A 26,044-nucleotide genomic window follows, 5' to 3' on the forward strand; every position below is an offset into this window, starting at 1 on the left:
ACTGGCGGGGTAAAACTGAGCCCCGCTTGCAGTTCTGAGGAGCTGCGAGGGCCTCGCCCGCGGGCCGAGCCCAGCAGCGCCTCTCCTCACGCAGCGCGGGAACGCCGCCGGTGCCCGCGCCCAAGATGGCTGCCCGCTCGCGGCCCGCCGCCTCCCTCACTCAAGATGGCCGCAAAAGACAGGCGGCTGCCGTGGTGACGCTGTGGCGGCCATGTTCCTTTCGGGCAGCGCTGTCCCTTTCCCCGGGCTGTACCATTCCGCGGGTGGGGGAGCGGTGGTTGCGCCCGGGGCCGGAGCGCGGCGGGAGCGGGGCGGCCCGCCTGGCAGGGTAAGGCCGGGAGGCGGCCCTGAGGGAGCGGCGGGGAAGCGCCGCCGGGAGGCGGGGGAGGGGGCCTGGCTGCTGCTGCCACCGCCCTGCCCGGCGGGAGGGTGGCCGTGGCCCTTGGGGTGCAGGCCGGGCCTCGACGCCTGAGGCGCAGGCATGGCGGCGGCGAGGCCTCGGCCTGCCCCGCGGCTCGGCGGGCCCTGAGGAGACCTGCGCTGGTGCGAAGCACAGGGGAAATGTCCGCCGTGTCCGGTTCCCCTGCGGGGCTCGGGGGTGCCTGTGCGCTGTGGGCCGGCGACGTGCCTAGGAATCTGTTGGCCGCACAAAGTAAACGGTAAAAGCCAGAAGAAGGTCGCACCTGCATGTGGCCCATGGTGCGAGGAGTGACGCGGCACGGCACCATTGAGCGAGGTGCAAGCGTTAGCGCTGTGCCCCTGCAAGCGTGCCCAGCCGTGAGCTCCTCACGCGAGGGGCAAGCCCTGTTGGGGCTCACAGGTAATGTACCTGGGGTTTAGGAAGGCAGAAGTCAGAGTTCTGTACGTTTTAAAAAAAGACCCCAACAACTTTAAATGATTGTTGGAGGAATTTGTCCGGCGGTGTGCTGGAGGATGAATTGGGATGCTCTGGATGGCAGTCCCTCAGCTTGCCCAGCAGTGCACAAACAGGCCAGAAACTGTAGCGGGGGGTGGGGGTGGGGGTGGTGCAGTTACTGTTTGCTCGGTCTCCTGACAAACCTAACTTTACATATCTGTGTCTTGTGGGGATTTATCTGAATAAGCCCGATTTTTCAGATGATTGATTCAGTTGAGTAACTCTAGCAGTTACGTCCCTGTAATGTTCTTTTTCGCCTATGTTAGCCTTTTATCTCACTGTTATTCATATATTTTTACCATCACAATCTACCTTAAGACAGGTAAATGTTACCTGATTTTACAGGGAAAAAAAGCAAAAATCAGAAAAAATACCAGAGGTATGGCTTATTTAAGGACTGAAGTTAGGTCTTGCACATCTGTGACAATGAGTCATTGCCCTTTACATAGGGAGGTTTGTGTGCTCTTAAATATTCTGCCTGTTGTACTGCAGTTCTGGTTGTTTAACCTGATCTCTTGAGCGGTTCGTTTTATCAGTCAGGATCCAGGGTGTTGCACCGCGCCACTGTTACGATCTACCTGTGTTGTTCTTATTTTACCAAGTGATAGCCCAGGCATCAAGAGGAGCAATTATATGCTCTTACACCATATCAACACCTCAAAAAGATACTTGGGCCATTTCTGCAAAGGATAAAGATGATAAGTAAGAGCATATTAGGACTTTATTTATTTACTTATTTATTCACCTAACACGATTGATACTTCAAGGATTCTCATTTTGGTCCTTGTCAGAATCCTTTGTTGTCCATGTACATGCAGCTTTTGAGAGTTTAAAGGAAGCCTTCCCGGGAAATAAGTTAAGGAAGAATTTCCTCCTCACTTCTCTGAAGAGAAACTTAAGATCTAATTGAAAAGGCTTGGGAAGAATCAACCAACCAAAGGTTATATATATACTTTGCAAAAAGCAGGAGATATTTATCTGAAATAACAGAATTTTTGAGAAGTGTGCGGTTCAATTTTTTGTGGGGGTTTTCTCCCCTAGATAATTGGGTCTATGTATCAGTGTACCTTCACTGTCTTCACTTCAAAAGGGCTACACTGTATCATACCAGATAAGGCTCTGGCCTATCGAAGTTGCAAAGTAGGTATGAACAGTGAAAGTCCAAGAAGCAAAGATGTTTCAGAAACATCCTTCCTAGAAACATCTTTGTGCAGCACATATAAATCCCTTCTTAGAGCTTGGAAACCACCATTAAGCTTTAGTTTTTAAAACAGTTGTACTTATTCTAGTGGCCTTATCGGGAACTGTAATTGAATTGAAATACATTTTGGTTTTTGCAGTGGTTCTGTTAAATTATGTTTTCTGTAAATCTTGCATACATGCAATTTTTTAAAAGTATTTATTTCCTTATTACTGGTCAAAAAGCTGAACAAAGTTACAAACAGGCAAAATGCAATATGTGGAAAAAAATGTTACTTTCATTTAAATCTTCCCATTGAAGTTGATGCCTCAGAGGGCAGCAACTTGCTGCTTTCAGAAATAGCCTCAAGGTACAGCAGAATGATTGTTTATTGGAGCTGTTAACCTCAAACCAGCTGCGCTTTGCTTCCTGGTTTCAGAAGCAGTAGCGGGTTCAGGATGACCCGCAGTGATCAGTGGGCTGTGAACCAACCCTACTGCCTCCCAGCAGCAGCTCTGAGAGGGTTTCTGAGGGGGTGAGATAATAGCAGAGGGGTTGCGGACTCCTCCTGCTGCATTGCACTTTTTCCACCTTTGTGACTGTCCTGTGTCACCGGTTGGGAGCTTGTTCTGCTGGGTTAGGGGCATGCGTTTGAGGTGGAGCAGGAGAGAAAGTGCCAATCATTTTGAGATTTGGGCTGTCAAGAGTGCTGGAAAGTGAAACACTCGGGGTGCAGCTCGGAATGATTAGTTTACAGACGCAGTTGGGAGTGAAAATCTGGATTATGAAGACTACACTGTCTTGTCTTCATAAATGGAGGGACACAGTTAAACCTTATGCTATCAATAATGTTACCACTATTTTTCCTATTTGTTTACTGGTGGTTAATTCAAGCCAACATTAACCTCCAATTAGAACAAAACATGTCCTTCTCTTTGATTCAGTAACTGATTTACTGCAACGTTTGTCATCCTTATTCCCATTGCTGTGCATGGGAATTCCTCAAGAATCTCTCTTGTCATTAAGTGGTAATGAAGTGTAAAGAGTAAGGAAATAGTTTTCCTAATCCTTTGGGGGTAATAAGCTTCTTCCTTACCCCCAAAATGTAAGCAAAATACTCAGAAAACTTTCATTACTTGAACTTTTTTTTTTTTTTGGGGGGGGGGGATAATCTTATATACTGTTTTATACCCCAAAACATTGTGTTCAACTCTCAACCTCCTGAAACTGTAAAAACATATGAAAACAAACTATATTCAACACCACTTCAGAAAACTAGATCAATTTCCAATTTTGATCTTCCTCTTCAAATGGTAACAAAAAGTAGTCTCATTTTTTCTGAAGAAAAAACAAAGTGAGAATTGATGAATCTGTGTCATTTTTCAGTGGAAAGACTTTTTCAGCAAACCATTTCTGGGCTGGTTTAATCTAGAACCAGCTGAATTAAAGAGATGATGTTGGAACATGCCTCTCCATTTGGCTTAGTATCAGATATTAGTGTTAGCAGAGCTCACATGGGAGCATGTATTGAGAATTTATCACAGATGGCGATCTGAAAAAGGAGCTGGAGGAAATTAGCACGTGCTCTGCTCATTGATTTCTTTAAGCGCTACTGATCGGTGAGCAACCCTGGGGTCAGTTCTGCACAGAAGTTAAGGAGGATATCCTGTTGGAAAACATTAAGAAGGGCAAGCCAGGGGACAGATTAAGTGGAAGCTTTTGTGAATTTGTGGTCTGAATATAGGTATTAAACCCCGATCTGTGCTTCTGCGTACAGCCTGCAAGTCTGCTGCAGGAGCTGTTAGGGTTACGTCTCCATGTAGCTGGTGATCGTTGGTAGGGAATAGTTGGCAAATCTTGAGTCGGGAGCACTTCAAAGATGCTCACTGGCCATAATTCATAAGGCAGAGGTGGTGATCATGATAATGATTTGTAGAAGTCTGGGTGCAAGTGGTCCTTTTCTGATAGAATTTAGACAGTGCTGTTTTGCACATCCCCCACTTTCTAGCTTCTGTGCGATGTTTCAGCAGAGGCTTTGTCTTTTTCTTTTAGTTGATTTCCCTCAATATTTTTCCTATAGTAATATTTTTGTTTTTTCTGAGTAAGCATCTTTGAATTTGCCACTAGTGAGGAGTCCAGGAGTGAGGAGGTTCTGCACCAGTTGGGTGAGAAGGCTGAGATCCCCAGCAGTCCCATTGATTGGGGTGGGACTTCTCACAGCAGCTCATCGAATACTCGGGATCAAAGCCCAGACTAAGTACAAGTATTTGAGGTTCTGCATAACTCAAATATACAGACCTTTTTATCTGGTAGGAATCTTGTCCGTTTCCTAAGAATGTAGCTGTACGTGCTCCAGCAGCACTTAATGGGGTCATTAGAAAATTCATTTAAACCTTTAAATGCGGTTTTTAAAAAATTATTTGGGATGTTCCAAGCATTGAGTGATTTATGCCTTGCAGATTAGAAGATGATTGTCCTCTATGGTGCTCTGCTGCAGTAGCTTGTAACAGGAAGAGTATTCTCAAAGCTATCTCTTAAGCTTGCTATTCAGACCTATTCAGTCTAGGCTATGTATTGTATTTGACTTCCTGGTACTTTATGTTGAAGGCACATTTGTCGTCTTAATCAGACAGTTTATATCTGCAAGGAATGTATTTAATGTAACATCAAACACAATTTAGATGAGAAGTGAAAGCAGAGCTTGGTGTAATTTTCTGCCAACCATTATTACTGTGAGAGGGAAGCACAGCAAGCCAAGCTTAAACAGAGCCTTTAAGCAATAACAAGCTGATTCTTCTGTTTATTTTGGCCTAATGTTCTTCCCTTGGTTACAAAGCTGCTGTAAGCATGTGCTAAATAACAGACATTTAAAAACTGCTGGATCAGGAGTATCAGCTTAGAGGATCAGATCAGAGCATCTTAAGGCCCCTTGGGAAGGTTGACAGCATCTTTGTGGTCCTTTATGTGCAAGGGTAAATGAGACTTCTTGTTCCAGTGGAGTAGGTGTCATATGCGGGCTGACACAGGAAAGCCACAGAGTTCTCAGGTGTAAGAATCACTGTGAGGATAGCTAGTGTCCGTCTCTAGAGGTGGTGGGGAAATGCAAATTGTTCTTTCTGAAAATGCCAAAAAACTTCTGGCCCCTCTGTTTGTGGATTGAGAAGGAGCAGTTTTGAGATATTTTTCAAATAAAATACTATTGCCTCCTCAAAAAACTTGTAGCTTTTTCTAGATAAGTAGTTTGTGCCTGTATATTATTTAAGTGGCCAAATACAATAGAAGCTTGCTAACTATTGTTATTAACCCTTAGGTCTGATTGTTTACGGGGGGGGACACACGACCCCAGAAACAAAATCAAACCAAATCCAAAGATTTATGCCCCTGCTTTGGCACAAGGGGCTGCCTGGCACAGTGTGTGGAGCCTGATGCAACTGTGAAAACACAGGCTGTTTCAACACCAGCCTGGAAACAATCGAAAGTGACTTGCTATATGCTTCAGTTCCCCCTCTGTGCAAGAGGGGTGGGGAAAGATGCTCATAAATGGTTGTGACCTCTACTGTTGAAAAGTGCTTGTATGAAGAATGTTTTATTATTTAACTGGGCCAATGCTGTTACCCTTATTTTGTTACTGTAACCATCTGTGCTACAGAATATTCACTCTGAGGAGTTATCCTAGAGTGTAAATCTAAATCTGTGACTGTAATAAACCAAGCATGTTTGCAGATGATGGTTGCATTGATAGAAATAACCTTAAGGTTTTTACCATGTCTCGTAAATGAGGAATGAGGACGTGGATCTCTGCTGAGCTTTTTCTTAAGTGATTAATGTAATACACAAGTAAAACAGTAGCTCATTGAAAAGGGAGAGCTGGCATTCAAACATTTGTCTGTTTTTCTGGCAGGATGGAGAAGAGGAAGATTCTAATGAAATCCAAGGTTGCTGCTCCTAACCTCTTGAGGGCACTGCATTCTCTGTACCAGTTCGGTCACCTCTGTGATGTGACTGTTCACACACAACATTTGGGAATTCAGGACGAGTTTCTGGTTCACAAAGCTGTCTTGGCAGCTTCCAGCAACTATTTCAAGGGGCTTTTCCTCCATGATGAGATGTTGGACACGAAGAACTGCACAGTGACTCTGCAAGATATTTACACGGAAGAGTTCACCTCCTTCCTGGAGTTTGTTTACACTGCAGAAGTGGAGATTGAGGCAGAAAAACTGCAACGGATGAAAGAAATAGCTGAAAGACTTGAATGCAAGGATTTGCTTGACATTTGTGAAGAAGTGAAAGCAGAGGGCAGGAAGGGTTTAGATTTGAGCCTCCATCTGAAAGGTCAGCCACAGTGGACTCATATCCAGCAAGAGGAGAACTGCAAACTGAGTAACTCTTCCCAAGTTGCGGCAATACCCATGCAGAGAAAACTTTGGGATAGGCAAAAACATAAAAAGTTGCTGGCTGGCTATGACCTCATTGAAGGGCAACCAGCAAGCCTGGAGCAAGAGGGCACTGCTTTTCCAGGCCCAAAATCCAGGGCAGCAAAGCTACCAAAATGTAACAAGGCAGATACCAGAAACAGACTTGGCATGGATATCGTTAGTCTGGAAAATGAGAATAGTCATCCTCTCCTAAGTCAGACTGAGTCAAAGGAAGCCCGCATAGCAGTTAGGAACACTCTGCCTGAGCAGTGGGAAGATGAAAACAGTTTAACTTCCAAATTTTCTAGTAAAACGGAACGTAGGAAGACACCGCGGCACATGGAAAAAGTCTTGCCACAGATTGCGTGCGAGAAGTGCAATGAATCATTCCGTGTTACCAAGCAGTACCAGTCGCACATGGAGCTCAAGCATGACATTCATCTGGCTGTCAAGTACAGCTGCAATATGTGTGAGCAGCTCTTCTCCACTCACCAGAACCTCCGGCAGCACCGCCTCACTGTTCATAGCGATGAGCAGGGCTTCTCCTGTGTGTTTTGTGACAAGAGTTTTAAGCGTCAGAAGGACATAAAAGACCATATCCGCAGGGTGCATGAGAAGAAGCAGGATCCCCAGGCCTGCCCGTACTGCGACAAGGTCATCAGTTCCAAGTGTGGCCTGACAGTTCACATACGAACACACACGGGGGAGAAACCTTATAAATGTGAACGCTGCTCTGCCAGCTTTGCTCAGAGGTCTGCTTACAATACTCACGTAAGGTACAGCATTCTGTGTGTGTGTGTGTCTGTGTGCATGCAGGGAAATGTGTTTTCTCTCTGGGTGCCAGGCTAAAAGCATTCCTGAAGTCCTCTTTGCTTTAGTTTCAGAATTCCTTGGATCTGATCAGGAGTGTGTTGAAATCGGCACAGATTGTTTCTGTTGACCTCATCAAGCTCGTAGTCCGGATTAGTGGGTTGAGGTCTCCCAGAGTGGGAATGTGGGCAAATGTTTCCTGTTGACTCAAAGGGGACTTGTGCAACTGGATCTCTTAGGTGATTTCAGAAGCCTCAGGTTTGGGTTTTTTAATAGGACCCTCAAAAGAACTGGCATCTGTTTAAAATGCACAAGAAACTGCCCATTTCAGAAACATCAGGGCAGTATGGAGCTTTTTAGTATGGTTTTCATGGGCCAAGTATCCTGCATGCTGTTCTGCTGGGTAGTGTGAGCTTCCAGATGGGCTTATGAAGTGTTGCCTGACTGAAAACAAGATGTTGAAATTGCACGATAGTTTTCAGAGCTGCAAAAGCTACTGTACGTGTCAAACGTCACCATACCCTGCCTCTGTGTTGCAGGAGATAGGTGGTTTTTCGCTGGATCTCATTGTCCCTTTAAAAAATGTCAAAATTTGTTTGTAGTTCAGTCCAGTAGCGGAAAAAACGTTCCAGTTGTGTTGCAATTGCAGTGACATAGCTTGTTGCATGCACTGAGCAGTGGTAAGTGGATTAACTGCTGAAGTTGATGGCTTACAAGGGGATATGTTTTATTTTTCCATACAGGCATTTAATCTATATTTCCCTTGGTTGGAGTCCATAATTTCTTATCCTTTCCATCATGGCCTTGGAGGAAAATTTACAGTCTGTCCTATGTTACTAGTCAGACAACAATTATGTATACTTGAGAGGCTCCATCCTTGATGAACTAAGATATTTTAATTTTCTTCAATTATCCAGTCCAACTCTACACAAAATTTCCCTGTTGTTCAGCTCTCCAAACATGCTGTTAATTTCTTAAATGTTTTGAAGAACAATTAAAAGGAAGCAACTCTTCCTCTAAGGCAAACATGTCTGAATTGGAACAATTAAACTCTCTGAATTTGTGCTCTGTTGTTTGTTTTTTTTGACAGAAAAATCCATGAGTCTGGGCAAGAGAGGAAACTCATGCCTGTTTATTGGATGGTCGTTCCGCCCGCACATAGACCAAACGCAACGAGCTGTGACAAAGATCCTGGCAGAGGCACGTGGGATGGGACATCAGAGGCTGAACAACGAAAGCGTGTGAGGCACAAAGAGGCCAAAAGTTGTGAGGAAGAACCTGGGCGTTCATCTGTTACCGAAGCAGACTGTGGCAATGGGCAAGAAGAACAGAAGCGGAAATGTAAAGAAGCTGCAGCAAGAACTGAAAAAGTGAGTGAAGAAGGGAATGAAGGTGAAATGAGTGTGAAGGGCGAGGAGGAGGTAGATTACGAAGCAGGCTATTCGGAAGTTGAAGACAGTAGAGATAACGAGGAGGTCTGTACTGAGGAGGATGATGAGGATGATGAATGCCCTAATGAGAAGGATGGTGAAGAACATGAATCAGATAAGGAGTTTAAATTAAAGAAGGTAAATAAAAGCAGGGTGAATAAGAAATCCACCTATGTAATAAGATGTGATAAGTGTAATGAGCAGTTTCTTTCACGGAAAAAGTATGTGGATCACTGCAGAGATGTCCATCAGTGCTTGCCTGGCAAAGTCTATCAGTGTGACATCTGCAGCAAGTCGTTTGCTAGTTACAACAGCTGGAAGGAGCATCGAGCATGTGTCCACACGGAAGAAAGGCAGTTTGCCTGCACCCTTTGCAATGCCACTTTTAAAAGAAAGAGAGATGTAAGGACACATTATATGCGGAAGCATGAAGGCAGAGTCAAACGCCCTCTCTGCTCTGTCTGCGGGAAGATCCTCAGCTCCCGAACAGCACTAGTGTTTCATATGCGGACACATACAGGAGAAAAACCTTACGAATGTGGCATTTGTCATTCAAAATTTGCTCAGCCATCACAACTTAAGATCCACACCAGGTCAGCCTACAGCACTGCTGTTCCCGTTACCACGCCCTGCATGCCCAGTGTACTTCAGCACTTCATTGTCCTCTTCTGACTTCCCAGTTTTGAGTCATTCTTGCATGTCCTTGTAACAGGAGCGCTGGGATACAATTTGTACTGTAGTGTCTATGATTAATTCTTTTACGTAAAGGCTTTGTTGGCATCTGGTCATTGCATCAGGTTTGGTAGGGATTTTGAAACAGATGCCCTGTCCAGATTTGTAAGCAAAAGCCAATCATTTGAGATGATCATAAGATGATGGCCTTCACTGATGAAAAGTAGCATAGGCTGGAGAATTACTCAGGGACCTCAGAGCCCCAGATCTGGAGCCCTACTCGCTCTTTATCACTCTGAGCAAGTCATTTAGTGTGGGATTTAATTTCTGGTATGCAATACAAAACCTGGACTTATTTGGGCTCCCTCTGTAGTCAGTGGAGCTAGACTGGATGAATTGCTCTCTGGTGGCATTGATATTAAATGTGTCCTCTCCCAGGAGAGGGTGAATCATGCCATGGAATTTCCCATCTTTCTCCAAACAGAGAGCCTAGCAGATGGCTTATAAGAGGAGGTAACTGTTGGAGGGCTAAACTAGGTGAGAAATCCTGTTACTAAAAACTGTGGACCCATACAATAGGGACAGTGGCTGTCCTCTGTCTCCCAAGTGTTCTTACAGTGATTTAAAAAAAAAAATTTGAGGTATACTGATTCAGGACCAGCAAAACATCTGAATCATCAAGATAATCTGTCAGCTGAAACACAGCAGAGCTGCACTGCGTGTGAGATGCAGTGTGACTGCAACAAAACGGTGACTCATGGGGTTTATGTTGGGTAACTGGCTGTCTCATATTTGCAGCATTTTGCCTGACAACTCAAAATTATGCATGTTTTTGCACATCATACTGTTTGGGTTGGAATAAGGGAAGTCAGCATAGTGTGAAGACCAAACATGACGCTCAGGCTTTCTCTGATTTGAGCTAGTTTAAAATCAGGTGTCCAGCACATGTTCAGAAACACTGCCTGCCTGACTTTCCTTAGTGCCTCTTGTCTTAAAAATAGGAATATCTTGCCAGTTAAAAGTTTGCAGGGCAGAGGATGTGGGGCTCAGGGATTGCAGAAGCAATAACTTGGCCCGCGATGTCCCAAGAGGTCTGCTGCTGGCATTGTGCTGGGGATGATCTGGATGCGCTTTCAGTCTCTAGCACAACAGCAGCGTGTCATCTTCCCTGCTTTCTGCCTTCTGATGCTGATCCCATGAGCTGTAACTTGTGGAAAAAAGCTGGATTTTATAGTGCCTGAGAGTGAGGAAGAGGTAAACCTTACGTGGGAATTTTAGTTTTTAGTGTAGCACCAATACTTGTGAACATTCCATTTCCTGAGCAAGCAGAATGTCCTTTTTTCCACTTAATTTAAAAAATGAAGCATGCTGCCTGTAGTGTGTAGAATGTAATTTCAAATACAGTATTTTAAGAATGCACTACAAGAGTTAATTTTATTAGTAGTCATTTGTGGTTTGCTTCATTTAGGTCCCATACTGGGGAAAAGCCATATATTTGTGAGGACTGCGGGGCCTGTTTTGCTGATAAAGGCAAACTCACTGGCCACAAAAGGACACACACAGGTAGGCATTAAGCACTTCTGTTCCTTCCACCTGCTTTCTCCTATCACCACCCTTTATACTGCTACAGATTGCTAGTTGGGATATTTTTATTTTTTTATTTTTTTTGTAACTTACAGAAGAGACTTCAAGTACCAGGAAAGAACTACTAGGGATAGAAAGACATTTGAAAACCAACTCTGAAGTACAAAATTCTGCTGAAAGAATTCAGGCTGTCTTTTCTCTTTACTCAGGAGAGCGCCTTTTTAAATGTGATGTGTGCGGAAAACATTTTGCCACCAATGAATACTTAAAATGCCATAAACGGTGCCACATGGGTGCGAAGCCCTTCAAGTGCGAGGTCTGTGGGAAGACATTTGGACTGAGAGCCTCGCTAGCCCAGCACAGTAACGTCCATGCAGGTAATGAAACAAACTGTTCGGGGCTGGGAAAATAACTGGCACTGCAAGCTTGGGTCTGAAGTACTTTTCAAAGTTTGGATGGAGGTGTTTTATTCCACCACCAGTTTTAAAAGCTGCTTAAATTAGGTGATAGGGAGAAGCAGGGCTCACAGCTCGTTACACAGGGCACGATACCATCTTGTGTCATACTGGATGGTGCTTGCCCAGAAGACTGAGGCCTGTTCTGTGCTGCTGAAGGACGTCACAGCAGAGAGCGGCTGTAGTTGCTGCTAATTCCCCTTGCAAGATCAGAGAGCTGTTCTCAGGCTTTCCATTGCAGCCAAGAAGCATTTGCTCTATCACATAACCTTAAAACCCAGGGCCTCAAGCATCTATCTCCCATGTACGCTGCTTTATCAATATTGGATCTTTTAAAAATCCTTTACGCTTTTTGTCTGCTGAAATCAGGTCCAAAAGAACCCGCCTTCTCACTCTGTGCTTCCTAGTTTTTTCTTGTTGTTTTTAGAGACCCGTCCGTATTTCTGCGAACAGTGTGGGAAAACGTTCACCCAGCAGGGCGCTCTGCGACGGCACCAGCGTATTCACACCGGGGAAAAGCCATACAAGTGCAGAGCTTGCGAGAGAACCTTCACAGACATGTCCACCTTGCGCAGACACGTGTCGGTATGCTGCCCCTTGGGTGTCTTTGTGGCAGGCAGACCACGGTGGTGACATTTAACTACTGAGAAAAGTTTCTTGCCTTAATGAGGGTTCACATTGGTGATGAATAGTAGGGTTGGGGGATTGATCTGCTATCTGTGCACAGCTTGTATTTCTGAAGCATGCAGTTTTTTCTCCGACAGCACAGCAGCTCCCACTACTGGCTGTCAAACCAGTCATCTCCCAGGTACTTCAATTGTCTTCAAAAGGAAAATCTGATTTTATAAAAATGTGTGACAAAGGACTGGTTATTTAAAATGCTTATTACTGATTGAATCCTTTTCTTAAAAAAGGAATGGGTCCTGCATTTTATATTACTGCAGTCTCTTAAACCTCTTCCACAGAGGCCACAACATGCTGGTTGATCACACCTTCATGTTGCAGATCAACATGATTTTACATGTTTCCAGCAGAAACATGTTCTCAGAGACCTTTGGGTCCTTGAAGTGACCGCTAAGACAGAATGTAAAGGTTTTTTTCCAGTTACAAGTCTTTAAGTTAATATATGTCTGTGTGCTAAAATTCTAGCCACTTCTCGAAGCACTCTGCAGCAGCAGAGCCAGGAAATCAGCTCATAGTTGGCAAAACAGACTTGTTCAGCTTTTGCGTTTGAGCCCAGTATCACAGAGTTAACCCCAGTACTATTTGATTTTGTACTGGTTTAAATCTTCAGTTATTAAAGTTACTGTTGGGAAAAAATCAGATGTAATTGTTTTCCACTTTTTTTCTCCCCTCCTCTAGATTCACGACCGGAATGCTCACTGGAGGAGTTTCTTAATAGATCTGACGACCAAAAAGGACCATAACTGGTCCAAAATAGAAACGTTCTCAGAAGCCTGTATGGGTGAAGACTCTGTGCCAGAAATTTGGTCGGTTGACCAAGGTAAACTTTATAAACCTGAAAGCATTATTCGTAAAAAAGTAGAACATGTGCCATCTGGCGTTAGTAACTCAGAAGACACCGATCGCTCCCTTCTGTACTTGTAGAGTCAATTACCGCCAGAAGACCGTGCGGTCTCTCCAGGTCGTACCAGGCTAAATTGTCTCAAGTGTTAGTTGCGGCTGCCTCGTCACCCTCTGCAGTGCAGCGGTGGCTTTGTGCAGGTGAGCCGGAGTCACGGGCACTGCAGGCAGAGAAGGGAGCTGTAGTTCCACTTCGCAGTGTTTATGCCAGGTAGAGTTTAGATCCGTACCGGGTTTCTGGTTTGTAGTGCCCGAGCACACCGTGGGGTACCTCTGCGCGGCGGCCGGCCTGGGGCAGGGCGCTGGCCGGTCCTGGCCTGGGGCTTTAAATAAAGATGCGCTCATGACGTAAGCGGCCCTCCATCCCGTAGCTGATTCGTTCGCACAGATCGGACCGCAGAGACCCGGTGATGCGCTGAGCAACACCCAGAAACGTGGGGGTCCCGGCCCGGGCCCCGCCGGGCCGCGCTGCCGAGCAACGGGGGTCGCAGCACTGACGCCACTTCCCGCGCGTCACGGCCGCGCCCCGCCGGGGCCGTTGTCAGGGCCGGGGCGCGCAGCTTCCGGCCGCCGCCCGGAGCCGTGAGCTGAGGAGCGGCGCGGCCCGCTCCGCCTGCGGGGCCGGCGGGGCTGCCGGTGAGTGCGGCCGGCGGCGGGGCGGGCTGCCTGGCCCGGCCCGGCCCGTGCCCGACAGCCTCCCCCTCGCGGCCGCCCGCCCTCCCCTGCGCCGGGAGCACCCCCCGCCCCGCCGCCGTGGGGAGGGAGCCGGGGCGGCGGGATCGCCCTCAGTAGCCTCGTCGCCTGCGCTGGGGGCGAGCGGCCGGCGGGGCACCCCCTCCCCGTTACCTCGGGGACTCCTGCCCGCTCTGCTGGCCGCGGACGCGTGCGGCCGCCCTCGGGCCGCCAGGGCAGGCGGGGCGGCCGAGGAACCAGCCCGCAGAGGAGAGGGGCTGGCGGGCCTTGTCGTGTGAGCTTGGGGGGGGGGGGGGGGGGCACACAGCGGCGCCCCGTCCTGCCATGCAGGGCCCCCCGGCCTGGGCTGGGTTCGGTGTGCAGCTCCGAGTTCCCCTGCGCTCACAGAGGCTGGCGGCTCTTGGGGTGCGCAGGCCTGGCACCTAGGCGGCGTGCGGGGTGTCTGCTGCAGCGCGCCGGCCTCTGCTTCACAGGGCTTCTGCCTGCGCCCTGCAGGCGGTGCCCCTTGCTGTGGCACCGTTATTGCAGCTTCGGTGGTGGGAGCAATCCGGAATGGGGCGGGGTGGTGCTAGCAGTAATGCCTCTTAATAGACCCTGTGGAATTGCTGGTGCAGGAGAACAGACAAGCTTGCGGGTCCACAATCTGTGAAATCTGGCTGGCTCTTTTTACCTCTTTTTATCTCTCCAGCTAGGTTTGCCACTGGGAGGGGACACGTTCATGGTGCGTGATGAATGGCTGACCTTATGCAAGAGTTGCTTTTTTTTGCATCTAGGTTCTGACAGGCTAGTCCTAGTGAGCAGGCTCAGTCTGCTCTGTCTTTTTTGAGGTGAACATGGCATACTTCTCTTGAAGATGCTTTGCCAGCCCAGTGCTCAGCAGCTCAGTATACTTGCCAGAGGAGTGGTAAGCCTTCACAATGAAAGGCCTTCATGGCGCAACGTATCTTACTGTACACGTTGGATTAATGCTCCTCTGAACAAACTCAAAACCAGCAGGAGGCTAGCAAAGAGAGCAAGCGATGTGTTTTCATAGTGGCTTTTGATTCTGCAAATACTATGGAGGGAAGAACAGGAGGTTTCTGCTTTGCAGCCCTAAGAAAAAAGGAATTGGCACAATGTGTCTGTTAACACATGCACCTGTGGTCAGCTCCTGAAACGAACGGCTCGTTGAGTATTTATGAGCTCATTCACCCCAGTGGGAGAAGTTTGTGGTTTGGGTTCTTGTTTCCTGCTGGGGATTGCTGTTGTCTACACATGACCACAGTTTTGCCGTGCGATCAAATGGAAAATAGATGGATAGTTGTGAAATGACAGGATGAGTCGTTCAAAAATAATTGTTATTGAGGAGGAAAAGTTATGTTTTGATATTGATTATTTCAGATAAAGCATTCAGAGAGTCTCTGCTTAATTCATCCTTGCATACTTGGGGTGCCAGTGTGTCGTATAACTGAGAAAAAAATCGCAGAGTGTGGAGAAAGGGAAGCAAAGTTTAAACATGATCTTTTAGGCTGACTCAAAGAAGCATTTCAGTCAGGAGTCAAATCATGTCATTCTCATTCATATAAAATTTCTATCAAAACTGAAGTGCAGCATTGGGGTTTGCTTGTAAAAGTGGACAATGTTTTGAGATGCCTGTTGAGCTCTGAGCTGGCACAGGTGATTCTTTATCCCCTTTCTAGGTCTTTTGGTTTAGGTGTAGTAAAAGTAACAGTGGGGTTTAGGTATTTGTTAGAATAATGTTAATAGAACTATTTAAATCTTAATAGTAAGCTGACTGAGCTGAAGATTCAAAAGCTAGGAAATGGGAAAGGTTTCGTTCTGAGAATAATCTTTCTCCATAGAACCTAAGGAAGGGGTTTGGGTGCCCACGGTGGATTCTGTTTGCTGTTCTCCCACTTGCTTGTTGCATGAGCTTGGGGAAATGATTCTACTTCCCTCACGTCCTGCCTACCTTACTTGTAAACACCTTGGGGCAGAGGCTCCCTGGGGCTTTTTGCCTTGCGTAGTATTAAGTTCACAAAGCACTCGTTTTACACAGCTGCTGCCAAACTGCACAGATTGGTGGAGATTATAGCTCTTCATTTTACGGTTTTCTTGAAAATATTTTATCAAGATGGTTTTAACAGGAAATTGTATTGGGATGCTAGTCTAACTTTTGGTTTGCTGGAATGAGTGTAGACTAAAAATTTGAGTTTATAGCTCTATTGGAAGAGAAGGAGCCTCCTTCTGATGCGATGAATATTATTCTTGTGTCTCTTTCATGTTTAATATGGTTTCCTTACTGTTATATTAATACAAATTTTGTTCCATTTGTACACGGTTTTTGTTTGTTTTTTTTTTAATTTACCTTCCTGAGCAAGATTTCTGGTGTTTTGTGTATAAAAGACTGCAAGTCTACTGTACCTGAGCATGAAGAAAGAAACCTTAGTTAACTTTCAGGAAGCAGAAAGAAATTTTTCAGATTCAAAATGCACGCATACCTAGTAGTTAGGAACACAGGAAAGCGAGATAGATTGTGTGGGGGGTATTGCTCAGAGTGTCTTCAGAGTTCATAGAAATATTGTTTGTTCTGGGATCAAACATTTTAAAAAAAAACCACCACACCTCAGTTCTTTTGAGAATTTTGGAGCAGCTTAAAACATTACTAGGAAATAGGACATAACCTGAAGGTAAAGGGTAGTGGAAATTGTGAAGCCCTTGAATGCCCATTTGCAGCCTTACAAAATTTAAACGGTGTAAATCCATTTTGAGTGATGAATATTTTAGAAAAGAAAACACTTTGGGGATTTTTTTATGATTTCTTAGGTTTACGATTTGCAAATATGATTACATGGTCTCCTTTGCTTTGGTCGGTTAAGCATTTGGAATTTTATCCGAGTCTTGTTTAAAAGTCTTATCTCAAAAGCCTGTTTAAGGAAGTGTTTATTTAGGATTGCAGTTAGCTTTTACTTAATCTTACCTTTCTCTTACTGCCTGATTAAGAGGGAGAATAATTTCTTGATTCCACATGCCTTAATAAGAACATTTCTTTTGATCTTTCTCTGTTTGCTTCATCCCTGTTACAGGTTCTAATAGTCTGTGGTGTTCTAGGAAAAATTACAGTTGAGATTTAAACTTAAATGAACTTCAGAGAAATCCCTGTGGATGACTGGTGGTATGGGTTTAGATATGACTGCTCAGGGTGACGCTTTCTGAAATCTGCGCTTCTAGCCAGACTTTTCACAAAGCTTCTGTAAAAGTCTGGTCTCCTGAGCTCAATTACCTGAAGTGCTTAAATCTGAAGTGAAGCACTCTCAGAAGTCTGGACATGACTTCTGGCCGTTGAAACCTTTGAGTTTTGTTAGCTTCCATGCAAATAACTAACATGCAGTGTTGTTAACAGCTTTTTGCAGAGAGAAGAAAGATGGAAAGTAATGCAGTTTTACTGGAATCCAAGTCCTCCCCTATCAACCTGCTGAATGAAATGCATCAGCTGCGTCTCCTGGGCCACCTCTGCGATGTGACAGTCAGCGTGGAATATCAAGGCGTCAGGGCAGAGTTTGTTGCTCACAAGGCCGTATTGGCAGCAACAAGCAAATTTTTCAAGGAGGTGTTCCTTAATGAGAAGGGCATGGATGGCCCAAGGACCAACGTGTTCCTGAACGAGGTCCAGGTTGCCGATTTTGCTTCGTTTCTTGAGTTTGTGTATACTGCTAAGGTAGAAGTGGAAGAAGACAGAGTGCAGCGTATGCTGGAAATAGCCGAAAAGCTGAAGTGTTTGGACCTCTCAGAAACCTGCTTTCAGTTGAAGAAGCAGATGCTTGAGTCAGTGCTGTTGGAGTTGCAAAACTTCTCAGAATCACAGAACTCCGAGGAAGAGAGCACTGCCCAGCCAAGCATTTTGCTCGAGTCCAAAGGAGCTGCCGTGGCAGAAGCGGACCAGGCAGACTGTCCTCTGGATCCTCCAGATTCGCCAGTAGACAGGCCCAGCAACGCAGCATCTCCTGAGATGCCGGTTACCAAATCAAAAGAGAAAACAGACAAAAAGAAGGAAATGATGAAGCCTCCTTATGCCAAAATCAGAAGGGCGAGTGGGAGACTAGCTGGGAGGAAAATATTTGTGGAAATCCCGAAGAAGAAATACACAAGGCGGCTGAGAGAGCAGCAGAAGAATGCAGAGGTTCCTGTTGAAGAAAACAAATATCCTCAAGATCAGGATATGTGTGACATGGAGAGAGAGGAGGAGCAAGCGGAGAACAGCATCAAACCTGAAAGCGAAGAATGCGATGGCAACTTTGAATTGGAAGAAAACCTGAAAAAATCTGAAGAGGATAAAAAGAAACGAGGCAGTAACTTCAAGTGCAGCACATGCGAGAAGGAATTCCTCTATGAGAAAAGTTTTCTCAAGCACATAAAGCACAGCCACGGCATTGCAGCTGAAATCATTTATCGGTGTGAAACCTGCAGTCAGACCTTTGCCAACCGGTGCAACCTAAAAAGCCATCAGCGCCATGTCCACAGCAGTGAGCGCCACTTCCCTTGTGAGCTCTGCGGTAAGAAGTTCAAGAGGAAGAAGGACGTCAAGAGGCACATTCTCCAGGTTCATGAGGGTGGTGGGGAGCGTCATCAGTGCCAACAGTGTGGAAAGGGGTTGAGCTCCAAAACTGCCTTGAGGCTCCATGAAAGGACGCATACAGGCGACAAGCCTTATGGGTGCACAGAGTGTGAGGCTAAATTTTCTCAGCCTTCTGCACTTAAAACACACATGAGGTATGAACAGACTTAACTGGCCTTGTTAGATTCTGGGGGGAGAAGCAGAATCCCCTGGAACACACCTTGGGCCTTCAAGTGAAGTGGGGATGTAAAACGTGACTGACTGGAAAGTGTCCGTATTTCCTTTTTTCAGATCTCTTTTCTTTTTTTTGCTTCCCTGCTTTTTGGGTTAAGTGAGTTGCTGTCATTTTCTTTAAGCCAAAATAGGGGTGCGTGGGTCGAGGCCTGCTGCTGCCAAAGGGCACGGTTAACTTTTCCCATGGGAGTAGAGTATTAAGAGTCAGTGGGACATTTCACGTGAGAAAAGCAACTCCCGTGCGGAATTATTTGTAGGATTAGGGCTAGAATTATTTCTGCTAATTTGATGCCTCTTTAGTCAATAGAATAATGTTATGCAATAAGTATGAAAATATTCTAAAAATATTTGGTCATGCATTACATTGAAGAGTGCCCAATTTGGGTCCTAAGCTTAGAAAACAACCGATAATGTGCCTAGAAAGAGGCTGACACGTCACCGTCTGGAGGTGAGTGAAGCACCGAGGAAACCCACGTGGAGCTAGTGAAATCAGTTGTAGTGCTTATATTGCAGTGAGACCCAAAGGTGGAGGTGCAAATGCATGGTCTTGAAAGGTCAGGGGAGAGACATTTTTATCAAGGCAAACATTATAGCTGTTACGGGCTTTAGCCTGCTTTGATCAATCTGCCACAGGGGTCATCTGCAACCAAAGTTGAGATTAGAGCCAGGGAGTAAGCATGGAGAGGGAGGTATAGAAGAAATATCCCTAAGTACTACTACTCTGATCCACAAAAGGAACACGGTAGTGTCAGTGTGTTCCCTGGTGGCATTCCCTGCGAGGTGGAAGGGTTCGTTAGCTTTTGCTTTCTTTCACCGCCCCTTTTGAAGTCAGTGGGTTTACTCCCAGTGGTACAAAACACGTCCAGAAGTGGAGCACTGCTGTGATGTTATTGCTGATGCAGGGGTATGGATTCTCTCTTTCAGCATGTGTCCTTTCCTAACTGCAAGGAACTGCTTTGTACTGCTTAAAAATTATTTTTTGGCAGAAGGGGAGTTCCTCCTCCACTGTGTACCACTATGACTACATAGTAAGCTTGTTGAATGCTGGAAATTCAGTGCTGTTCTAATTCATGTATTGTGACAGTCTGTGGTGGGAATTTTTCATCTTTTTTGCGTGTATTTTTACATCTGTGCTCTTCCTGTTGATGTATATCACCGTGAAAACTGAGTTGTGCTGGCTGCATTCCTGCAGCGCTATTCAAAAGAGCCCTGATGCGTGCAAAAATCTAAGCAAAATAGTGAACTGCCCTTCTTGTACACACAGCCTTCCTCAGGAGGTGATGCCACAGCTTGGGGTGACAGCAAGAAAACTGACTGTGTAAAAGTGACATCTTTAATCTGCTCCTTGGGTGCCACTTGTTCCAGAGTAGCCAGTGACTCTGTGTGTTGGCCTGGCAAGAGCAGCATGCCAGGGGACACGTTGCTCGTGTTCTGTGTGGAGGGTTTTATTAATAGTGTTAGCAATATAAAGATAGCTGCTTTCCTTCAGATCCCAGAAGACCGTTACATTTTTATTTCGATCTATCTGAATACAAGTTTTCTACACGTTACTTAATTTTTACTTTAAAAATTTGGTTTTACCCTAAAGAAATTTCGGGATCTGGCCTTGATCATGCAGCACACACATGATCGAGCGATGAAAGCAGCACTGCAGAAACCACCACGCAGATTTTGGCCCAGCTGAAGGTATTTTTTAAAAGACAGGAAAGCCTTGTGCAGGCATACGGTCACTCTTCAGAGAGCAGCCACAGAGTAAAGACAGCTTGCGTTGTGCTGCAGAGGAAGGAGGTATACCTTGGTGCTTTAATGTTGCCTTCTCATTTCAGAATCCATACTGGTGAAAAACCTTTTGTCTGTGATGAATGTGGTGCCAGGTTCACGCAGAATCACATGCTTATATATCACAAACGATGTCACACAGGTAAGGCTTGCTTTTGTGATGTACTACGTGTAGGAGGAGGCCTGCAGTGAAACCAGACCTTAATTTCATTCAGAAAATGCTTTTTTCTTGTTGTTTTTTATATAAAATCAGATATTCTCATCCCTAGGCGTAATTTTACTGAGAAAGGTTCCTATAGCTGGATAGGCAGACAGCAGAGAGAGTAAAAGGAGCTGATTAAAGAGAAAAGGCGGCGTTCCCATCTGGCTGGGCTCCGCCATCTGAGGCATGGACTGGGGCTGCTTTGAATAGCCTTCAGTGTCCACAGATCTGTCATCAATAAAAGGTGCAGTTGAATTCTTAAGAGAAAAATGATTTCTCTATGAATCTGGAACAGTTAGCCAAGGAATAAAAAACAGCCGTCTTGGCTTATCCTGATCGGCAAAGAAATCTTTTTGAAAGCACGTGTCCTTCTCCCGGGTATCCTTTGTAGTATAAATTGGTGTTTTGAATTGACCCTTCGTACCTCTTGCGAGTTGTGTGTGGTACAGCGGCATCTTTTAACTGACCTGCCTTAGAAAGGTCTGCCTTCTGCCGGTAACTCGTAACTAAAGGTGGGCAGCAGAAAACCTTCAAATGACAATGAAACAGAATTCCAGGCACACTCAGCAAGATGCATGTAACTAAAATGTGCTGCTGGCAGGTGGAGGCCTTGCACCAGAGGCATGCAGCCTCATGGTTATGATGAGAGTAAGCCAGAATGCTCCCAAGGCGGCAAGAAGCTGCTAGCTAGCTGGAGATGTGCACTGCGCAGCGCTGTCGGCGTGCTGTGGGATGGGTGCGGTTGCCCTCACGCTGAGGAGGGTTTTGTGCAGGTTTCTGGGAGGCAAGCTCTGTGCCATACGCAGAGATCGCTGCTGTGGCCCACACAGATCCTTTTGTGAGGCTGGCATGTGCTTCGTTGCGTGTCTAATGGCATTTGGGTTTTGCATGTGATGTTTAATAGTGTTCTGAAACACTACATTGGTGTAATTCTCCTTTTCACCCTCGCTGCAGGGGAAAGGCCTTTCATGTGTGAAACGTGCGGGAAGAGCTTTGCCTCTAAGGAGTACCTGAAACACCATAACAGAATCCATACGGGATCCAAACCATTCAAATGTGAAGTTTGCTTCAGAACATTTGCACAGAGGAACTCGCTGTACCAACATATAAAAGTTCACACAGGTAGGAGGAGCTCTCTTTGTTTGAAACAAACCACCACGATTTAAAGACGTAGCTCTCACGCTTGCATGATTTGGACAGGGAGTGTCTCAACTAGGATTTCCCAATACTTTAATTCCTACCCTGTGCGTGTATTTTGATTCTTGATGCGTCACGTTCTTTTCATCTGCTTCTGGTGCCCCCTGCGCTTCTCACCAAGTTACAGCAGTTCTCTGAAACACTTCCAAGAGCTGGAAGTGCATTGTTAAGAAATGCCGCCAGGATTGTTAGTGACCAAAGGACTATGTCTGGTTTGGCTCTGAGCAAAGCGCTGCGGAGTGCTGATTGCGTTCTTGCCCACTTCTCATGTTTGCATTCTCTCCTCCTTGGATCTACTCTTCAGTGTCTGTTCTTAAGTTTTTCTTATCTGCTCTAGTCCCTGTTATTCAGCAATACTGTAGGTTGCAAATGATCGTCTTGCTTTCATCACATAATAAATATACTTGCTTATCCCGTGCCACCCCCTAGGAAGTGTCCTTGCCACTGTTCTCGGTGTTAATGAAATCCCTGTTCTGTTGCCGTGCCTTCCATGCCTCTCCGTGTCTAGTGTGGCATTACTGAGGGGGACCAGGGGACACTGGCATGGCAGCGCTGATGTTGGCGGGTTTTTCCTGTTCTGGAATATCATCTCTTTTTCTGTGATGCCACTTGCATCTGTCAGCAAGTTTTCTGGTATCTTTTCTTACCCTAACCAAGGAAGGAGTAAAGGTGGTTGTTTCAAAAAGTGTTCGATAACACAGAGAATACAGCAATATGATGTGTTATGGGCAGCTCTGGTGTTCATGCTTACAGAATGTACCTTGTAAATAGGAAAACTTGCATTCTGGGCAAGACTTCAGTTGCGAGTGGAAAATACATGTAAAATACGTGGAGGCTTCAGTGGCTGTACAGATTTATGCAGGCTGTGGGTCTAGCCCTTACTTTGTCAAGTATCTGCTTATTTCAGATGTGTCTGTTACCTGACTGTGAGAATTCTGAAAACAGTGTGTTTTTTTCCTGAAGATGCTTGCGTGTGTATTACCATTGCACAAAGTACGGGGGTTCCCCAGTGAGCAGAGCTCGTAATACTCCAACATCACCACTCTAACGCTGCGCTCTGCTTTCAGGTGAGCGACCCTACTGCTGTGACCAGTGCGGTAAGCAGTTCACGCAGCTGAATGCGCTGCAGCGTCACCATCGCATACACACTGGGGAGAAGCCGTTCATGTGCAATGCCTGCGGGCGAACTTTCACCGACAAGTCCACCCTCCGGCGGCACACTTCGGTAAGAGCCTGCCAGCCCACTTATGAGAACCTTCCTCTGCGGCCACGTACTGACCCGTCAGCACCTGTCGGGCCTGGAGGGCATTTCCTGTGTGGTTTTTGCTGGGTTTAGCGCGTCCTGCTCTCTGGCGTGGCGTTTGGTGTTGAGATACTCACATGGTTTGTGTGCAGTCCTGAGGCCACAGTGAAGCTGTGCTTAATCCATTGTGGCACAGCCCATGTAGGTCACGCCTGAGGACTGTTCAGAGGCACAGATTTGTTCTGTGACCTCTGAGCACGTTCCCCGTGCCACTGGCAGGTGACAGGATTCGCTTTCTGGGCCAGGCTCTCTGCTGGACCAGGTAGATGCTGTGTGAAAAGGGGAAGCTCACCAGGGACACAGATTAGTGCATGGATGTATACCAACCTAGTTCTGGGATAGTTATGTGGGATGACAACGTAGAGATCTTTTTGACCAGCATTGAGCTTTTGCCTCCTAGACTGTCATCTGGTTCTTTTTATTTTTTTTTTCCAGATACATGATAAAAACACACCCTGGAAGTCCTTCCTTGTCATTGTCGAAGGAGCATCTAAGAACGATGAAGGTCACAAAACAGAGCTTCCCGATGAAGAATATGATGTGTCACCTAAAATACCCGAGAAGCTGCTGTCTTTCTCTGAGAACGGCCACTATCAAAACTTGACTGCCGTTGCGGGGAGCGTGACTGCACTGCACGACAGCAGTTCTACCACGGGAACAGACTGTAAGTCAGACGGGACTCCAGGGCCACAGGAGGCCCTTATAGCCACCACTCTAAGTGAGCTGACAGTGCTGCAGACACAGACAGATGCTATGCAGCCACAGCTTCATGCTCTGGTGAATATGGAATAATTTGGTATTTACAAATCCAGTTTAAGCTGCACCCTTTGTATAGTCCTTTGACTTTGCCGGTAGCCTACTGAGGGAACTAGGGGAAGCTACAAGGAAGCAGGCACTGGATTTCCGGAATTTCCTCTGAAAATTCATTACCTGCCTCCAACACATACAGCTCCATCTCCTGAAGGCAGGGCAGAGTAGCACCACAGCAGGGCAGTGGAAGAGGAGGCAGAGGTCCCAGTAAGTTTATTTCCAACAAATAAACTTTTTTTTATTTTTTTATTGTGTAGCTCAGCTCCTTTGCTCTAGCTGGCCTGTACTGAAAGGAAGTACCTGTATTTGGGTAGGTTATAAAGAAGGTGTGAGTGTGATTTCCAGTTGATTTGATGACACGCGTACAATCAAGAGAAATTATGTTGTGTTTCTCAGCCTAGTAGCTTAGCGGAATTAATTGCGTTTTCCCTTAGTGGGAATTGATACTTAAAATTTAATTTGTACTAAGTGGCTTTTCAGGAAGTGTTGGTTTCTCTCTGCTTTTGCCAAAGATCCAAGCAGTGAGCCAGCTCGCTCCTTGGGAATATGAGTGGGAGCAAGCTTCGGAAAGACCTGGAGTCTCGATTCTCTAGTAGCAGAAGGGGCAGGTGGGATCCAAGTGCTGCATCTGTAGGGGCGGTGGTGATTACATTTCCCTGAAACCTGGCGCAGTTTGACACTTGCATTCAGTCTCCATGTTCTAACTGCTCCAGCTTACATACAACGTGGCAATTAAGACTAAAACATCTTTGGTAAAAATGTCTGTGAGAGGTGGTACCTCAGTGATGTGGGAAGGCTGGTGTAGGAAGACAGCTTACGGCGTTCTCCTCTTGTACCCGAGCCGTTTTCTGCTGGTTCAGATAGGTCAGCAACGCACTTTTCTCCACCGTGGCTCAAACACCGCTGCTGCTCAGAACTGCAGACCTGCTTTTAAATTACCCACTGCTCTGGTGGGGAAAAAACCTCTTTCTGTTTTGCTGCGGACTTGCTACAGGGAATTCCACCAGCACAAGAGTCTCCAGTGGTAAACCCAGCTACACACAGGAGACAGGCCGGGTGCGTTTGACTAACGGCATAGAAAGATGCAACCAAGTGAAAAACGTGGCGGACTATTCAAGGGGTTCAGGCCTTTGTCTCCCAGGTGGCACAGACCTTGTAAGACGGGGTTGGGCTCTGAACAGCAGTTCTAGGCTGGCGTGGGTTTCACTGTCCCCAGCGGGGCAGGGCAAGGGTATGAGGCTTTTCCCCATTAGCATCGGCTGCTCAATTGTAATAGAAAACCCTGGCACTGCGCCTTTGTTTTAAATAAGGGAATGTGGCAAAGCCAGCACTGGGATGGAGGGTCCCAGCTGTGACTTTGGTGACCGCAAGGTCACACAGCCTGCTGCAGCAGCCCCAGTCTCTGCAAGAATTGCGCTTTATCTTAATTCATCCTAATCTAATTGCAGCTTGCTTGTATGGCTAATGCTTCAAAACTGGGGATCACATCCTAGTGCCACCATTTAAAAATGGAGCTTTTCAGAGTCATTTTCCCGTTTCTCTTCATTTTGCTGTTAGTGTAGTATTTCCACAGAAACTCTCTCAGCTGAAGCTGTGAGAAACACGGAACGACTGCAGCAGTGTAAAGGTAAGCACAATCAGGCCTTGCTGAGGCCCGTTCCAAGGCTTAGGGGTTGGCAAAGCAATAACGATACCTAGACTGTGGCACAGAGCTATTTTTGGACCTTAAAGGGATGTCTGATGTGTTACCATGGAATCATAACTTAAATCTATAGAAAGGGAATTTTTTTAAAAGATAACATTTCCAAGAGGTTATATTTGAAATATTTATTCAAGCAGGCGGTTCCTGTCGAAGCTCAGTATTCCCCATGACCAGTGTCAGGAGTTTGTAGATATATTTAAAGTCTGAGCATTAGTACCTGTAGCCAGGGAAACTTTTGTACTCCATGAATGTACGGAAGTGAGTTACTCGTATGAACTGTTCTTATTAAAATATTGAAACCTTCATTAAGACTGACCCTGGCAGTGATTTGATGATTGTATGGCATGTTTCTATACATACAGGCCCTTGTTGCTGCGAGCGCGCCACGTCCTAACTAGGCCCCGCCAGAGATGCCTGGGCTAGTCCTGCCCTTCCCGCGAGGGATCCACTTTGCTTACCTTTTGCTGGGCATTAAGAAACACGC

The 26,044-nt window shown here is 46.0% G+C and overlaps 2 protein-coding genes across 4 annotated transcripts; both read left to right on the forward strand.

Annotated features, from left to right (window-relative positions):
- Nucleotides 1-274: 274 nt before the first annotated feature.
- On the forward strand, nt 275-13,398 carry LOC121096114 (GDNF-inducible zinc finger protein 1-like). 2 transcript variants are annotated; one of them, XM_040611743.1, is made up of 7 exons: nt 275-328; nt 5,998-7,287; nt 8,412-9,344; nt 10,892-10,986; nt 11,217-11,384; nt 11,890-12,047; nt 12,825-13,398. In XM_040611743.1, exons 2-7 carry the CDS (start codon nt 5,999-6,001, stop codon nt 13,068-13,070), a joined length of 2,889 nt encoding a protein of 962 aa, XP_040467677.1. In that variant the 5' UTR covers nt 275-328; nt 5,998; the 3' UTR covers nt 13,071-13,398. The 2 variants fall into 2 exon arrangements, with proteins under 2 accessions (XP_040467677.1, XP_040467676.1); XM_040611742.1 differs by lacking the exon at nt 275-328 and adding an exon at nt 442-820.
- GZF1 (GDNF inducible zinc finger protein 1) lies at nt 12,867-25,865 on the forward strand. 2 transcript variants are annotated; one of them, XM_040611745.1, is made up of 6 exons: nt 12,867-12,966; nt 17,122-18,488; nt 20,394-20,488; nt 21,503-21,670; nt 22,813-22,970; nt 23,484-25,865. In XM_040611745.1, exons 2-6 carry the CDS (start codon nt 17,143-17,145, stop codon nt 23,838-23,840), a joined length of 2,124 nt encoding a protein of 707 aa, XP_040467679.1. In that variant the 5' UTR covers nt 12,867-12,966; nt 17,122-17,142; the 3' UTR covers nt 23,841-25,865. The 2 variants fall into 2 exon arrangements, with proteins under 2 accessions (XP_040467679.1, XP_040467678.1); XM_040611744.1 differs by lacking the exon at nt 12,867-12,966 and adding an exon at nt 13,560-13,682.
- The last annotated feature ends 179 nt before the right edge of the window (nt 25,866-26,044 follow it).

Source organism: Falco naumanni, chromosome 12 (genome assembly GCF_017639655.2).
Source record: "Falco naumanni isolate bFalNau1 chromosome 12, bFalNau1.pat, whole genome shotgun sequence".
In the NCBI taxonomy this organism is placed as follows: domain Eukaryota; kingdom Metazoa; phylum Chordata; class Aves; order Falconiformes; family Falconidae; genus Falco; species Falco naumanni.

Bases quoted from the DNA above. Each gene is read 5' to 3' on its own strand.
- LOC121096114 (XM_040611743.1), top strand. From the start codon at position 5,999: ATGGAGAAGAGGAAGATTCTAATGAAATCCAAGGTTGCTGCTCCTAAC. The intron at 10,987-11,216 runs GTAGGCATTAAG...CTCTTTACTCAG, and splicing joins CCACAAAAGGACACACACAG to GAGAGCGCCTTTTTAAATGT. The intron at 11,385-11,889 runs GTAATGAAACAA...TGTTGTTTTTAG, and splicing joins GCACAGTAACGTCCATGCAG to AGACCCGTCCGTATTTCTGC.
- GZF1 (XM_040611745.1), top strand. From the start codon at position 17,143: ATGGAAAGTAATGCAGTTTTACTGGAATCCAAGTCCTCCCCTATCAAC. The intron at 18,489-20,393 runs GTATGAACAGAC...TTCTCATTTCAG, and splicing joins GCACTTAAAACACACATGAG to AATCCATACTGGTGAAAAAC. The intron at 20,489-21,502 runs GTAAGGCTTGCT...CCCTCGCTGCAG, and splicing joins TCACAAACGATGTCACACAG to GGGAAAGGCCTTTCATGTGT.